At 61.5% G+C, this 4,049-nt stretch overlaps 1 protein-coding gene across 1 annotated transcript in view; it reads right to left on the minus strand.

Annotated features, from left to right (window-relative positions):
• Positions 1-336: 336 nt before the first annotated feature.
• Positions 337-4,049, minus strand: part of SBF1 (SET binding factor 1) — a gene marked incomplete at its 5' end in the record, with an annotated part of 33,143 nt that continues 29,430 nt past the window's right edge. Inside the window, 9 exons of the mRNA XM_042830835.1 lie at positions 337-668; positions 1,101-1,232; positions 1,319-1,406; positions 1,522-1,733; positions 1,816-1,926; positions 2,574-2,807; positions 3,180-3,310; positions 3,399-3,525; positions 3,610-3,795. Of these exons, the coding sequence (XP_042686769.1) occupies positions 570-668; positions 1,101-1,232; positions 1,319-1,406; positions 1,522-1,733; positions 1,816-1,926; positions 2,574-2,807; positions 3,180-3,310; positions 3,399-3,525; positions 3,610-3,795 (1,320 nt within the window). The remainder of the gene's footprint in view (positions 669-1,100; positions 1,233-1,318; positions 1,407-1,521; positions 1,734-1,815; positions 1,927-2,573; positions 2,808-3,179; positions 3,311-3,398; positions 3,526-3,609; positions 3,796-4,049) is intronic.

A 4,049-nucleotide genomic window follows, 5' to 3' on the forward strand; every position in this document is an offset into this window, starting at 1 on the left:
GGGGGGGGGGGTTCAGGGAGGGGGATGAAGCCCACGGTGCTGCTCCCCAACTGCCTGCCATGGGGGGAAAAAGGAGCAGGGGTTGCAGGGATTGCACAGCGCTCGGCGGCACCGCTCAGCCTTTGCGTCATCGCCCGGCGCCGCTGCGGCTCAGCCGGACCCCCAGCCTGGGCTCAGCGTCGGGCCCCCCCTGCACAAAGAGACGGGCAGAGGACCAGAGGACGGAGGGCTGGCGGCTGCTCATGCAGGCGTGGGGACAGCAGCCCTGCAGCAGCACTCTGTCCAACGCTGCCGTCGCTGCTGCTGCTGCTGCTGCTGCTGCACAGAGCAGGACGAGGCTTGCAGACGATGGTAACCGCAGGGCAGAGCGAGGCCATGGTGCCACAACCCGCTTCAGCTCAGCGCCGTCCTCCACAACGCAAGTCCTGCCACCGCAGGGTGCAGAGCTGCTCCCCCCGGCTCCATCTCCTGCTCTGCCCTGCACTCGCAGCCCCGGCTCAGGGCTCTGCTCCGCGTTGCCGGGGTGCCGCAGGCGGCCGTGCGTGGGATCGGGGCTCCCTGAGCCGCTCTCATGCGTCCGACAAGCAGCTCTGGATGCGGTCGATCCACTGCTGGGCCAGCTGCACGTCCTGGGCGCAGAAATTGTAAACGCGTTTCGTCGTCTTCAGCTGAGGAGGAGGAGAGAGAAGAGGTGGTGAACCTCACTACCGAAAGGGAGCCTATAAAGAGCACTTGGGAGTCAACTCTTGGAAAGGGGAGATGAGAGCAGGACGAGGGGAAATGGTTTGGAGTTGGAGGAGGGCAGATGGAGGTTGGATGTGAGGGGGAAGTTCTTTGCTATGGGAGTGGTGAGGTGCTGGAAGAGCTGCCCAGAGAGGCTGTGATGCCCCGTCCATGGCTGGAGGTGTTGGAGGCCAGGTTGGATGGGGCCCTGGGCAGCCTGGGCTGCTGTGAAATGGGGAGGTTGGTGGCCCTGCATGCAACAGGAGGGCTGGAGCTTCATGATCTTTGAGCTCCCTTCCAACCCAACCCATTCTGTGGTCCTTTGAGAGAAGCACAGCGGGTGCTGCACAGCCCCCTGCCCCCAGCACAGCACTCACGTCGAAGAACGCTTTCTCATCCACCGTCTTCGGGGCTCCCATGGTGGGGGTTCCAGGCGTGATGGATTCCACCTCGGCCAGATCAATGACACCTTTGCACTCCGTGTCCATCCGGCTGTCGTAGTACCGCAGCTGGGGAGAGGCCCACGTCGTGCTCAGCACCCAGGGACGGAGCGCTGCCGGCCTCCCCTCGCCCCTCCCGCCCAACCCCTGGGTACCTGGTGCTTGGTTTTATCCAGCACGAACCAGCGAGGCTTCCAGGGCTTCATGAAGGCTCCCTTCTTGTACAAAGACCCCTCGTAGGACCTGTGGGGCCAGGCAGTGCCTCAGCGCCATCCGCGTCACCCCAGCCCCACCGCGGAACCCACTGAGCCTCCCCCTCCCTGGGCAGGATCCCACCCCCCCAGCGCCCCACGCCTGCCTGTTCTCGCTCTCTGACATCTGGAACTGGCTGTACAACGTGCTGGTGCTCCTGCGGCCGCCCTGCTTCCCGCTGGATGGCGTGGATGTGCTGCTGGTGTCACTGTCGAGGCTGAGGTTGAGGGTGGAGCCCACGCCGCTCTCCTGCAGGTACACCCCCAGCGAGCGGCGGTGGTGCGAGAGCCCCGAGGACATCAGCAGGGAGCTGGGGGTCTGCGGGCACACAGAGCACAGCGTGAGGATGAGGGGGCTGAGGGCAGCGCCGAAGCCTCAGCCGGCCCCTCTAAAGCCCTACCCGGCTGCCCTCCTGCCGAGCCTCGGTGCGCTGAGAGGCTTTGATTTTGTCCCACGTGTCCTTCCAGCGCTCCGGGACCTGCCCCAGCTCCATCTCCAGGTTGTGCAGGTCCTGCAAGGGGAGAAGTCAGGCGTCGGCACAGACAGTCCCCGTCCCAGGGGGCAAAACTGACTGCGGATGTGGCCACGGGGCGCTGCCCAACGCAGGGCTCATCGCAGAGCCACTGAGTTACAGAACCACAGCAAGGTTGGGTTGGAAAAGAGCACAGAACATAGAAGGTGGAGTTGGGTTGGGAGGCACCCTATAGAGCAGAGCCACAGAAGGTTGGGTTGGAAGGAAACCTATAGAGCAGAGCCACAGAAGATTGGGTTGGAAGGGACCCTATAGAGGAGAGCCATAGCAGGTTGGGTTGGAAGGAACCCTGTAGAGCAGAGCCACAGAAGGTTGGGTTGGAAGGGACCCTACAGAGCAGAGCCACAGAAGGTTGGGTTGGAAAGGACCCTATGGAGCAGAGCCACAGAAGGTTGGGTTGGAAGGAACCCTATAGAGCAGAGCCACCAAACACTGGGTTGGAAGGAACCCTATAGAACAGAGCCACAGAAGGTTGGGTTGGAAGAGTCCTTACAGAGCACAGAGCCACAGAACCCCAGAACAATTCGGCTTGGAAGGGACCCCAAAGCCCCCCAATTTCCCCCCATTGCCCCGGGCTGGCTGCCCCCCACCATCCTCTCCCCTCGGCCCATCAGGTCCCGGCTCACCTCCAGCAGCTTAGAGATGGCGTCGGGCTCCATGCGGCTGCGGTTGTCGTAGCAGGGCCAGATGATTTTGCGCTTGGTTTGTGGTGCGCTGGTGTCCTGCCTGTCTGCCTCCTCCATGTGCTCGGGCTGCCCCTGCACCAACTCCCAGTCGTAGGAGGGGCCCTCAGAGAGCGTCTCCTCTGTGTAATAGTCCCACACCTTCAGGTTGGAAATGTTGCTGTACGGCCGCAGCACCTGGGGGGGCGACAGCCAGATCAGCGATGGTTTTCTCCCCCATTGCTGGTGCTCTCAGCTCAGTGCTGGGATTCGATCCCTTCACACAGAACTTCCCCAACGGGTGATGCTTTGTGGTTGAGTACAGAGGGGATGTGAGGATGCGGGCTGTCAGCAGAGCAGCCCAAGCTGCCGCCAGCAGCCCCAGCTCACCGCACAGCACAGCTCCCTGCTGGGACACACGCTGAGCTCTCTGTGCATGGAAAGATGGTTCCAAATTATGTCGATATGGGGACCCACCGCTACAGCACAGAGCTCCCCCCCCTGCTTGAAGCTCCTGGCAGTGCCCTGATGTGCCCTGAGCCCCCAGCCGGGCTGGGCAGAGCTTCTCACCTCCCCATCCTCAGGGGCATACATGTAGTTGAAGAAGACAGGAGCTTTCTTGTTCAGCCGGTCGATGTAATCCCAGATGGACTTGTAGACCTGCTGGCATTTGCGTTCACCCTTCTCCTCATACAGGAGGCCTGGTGGAGGGGAGGGGAGGGGAAGGAGGGCATTATGTGGGGCAGGATGCCAGGATGGCACCCCACACACCCCACACGCTGCCCTCACCCAGCTCGATGCGTTCATAGTCAGAATCCAGCAGGAAAGTCCGGAACCGATTGGAGATGTAGTGGTAGCTGAGGAACTTCAGGTAGTACAGACTGAACTCAAACTCCATGGGAAACTGCAGGTGGATCTGCAAGGAGCAGCACGGCTGAGATCCTGGCACTGCTGCAGTGCCGGAGCTCAGGAAGAGCTGGGAGAGGAGCTCAGAGCTCACCTGGTGCACGCAGTCCAAGAACTGCAGGAAGATGGGAGCAAAGCCACTGCTCTGGCCAGCCAAGGTCTGGGCCCCACGGTGGCTGAAGCGGTGCCCAAAGGACAACCACTCCTTCTCCACCAGCAGGCGGAAGCCCTCCAGCGTCCGGTAGTAAGGGTCTGACAAGAGCTGCACCAAGGAGACCACCTGCAGGGACATGGGGGCTTGAGATCATAGGACCAAAGAATGGTGTGGGTTGGAAGGGTCCTTGCAGACCAAAGGGCAACAGAATGGTTGGGTTGGAAGGGTGCTTATGGATCACAGAGCCATAGGATCCCAGATTGGTTGGGTTGGAAGGGTGCTTATGGATCACAGAGCCATAGGATCCCAGACCGTTGGGTTGGAAGGGACCTTATGGATCATGGAGCCATAGGATCCCAGAATGGTTGGGTTGAAAGGGA

The sequence above is a fragment of the Centrocercus urophasianus genome, unplaced genomic scaffold (genome assembly GCF_019232065.1).
Source record: "Centrocercus urophasianus isolate 14NV4802_14NV808 unplaced genomic scaffold, USGS_Curo_1.0 seq_1003, whole genome shotgun sequence".
Lineage (NCBI taxonomy): Eukaryota > Metazoa > Chordata > Aves > Galliformes > Phasianidae > Centrocercus > Centrocercus urophasianus.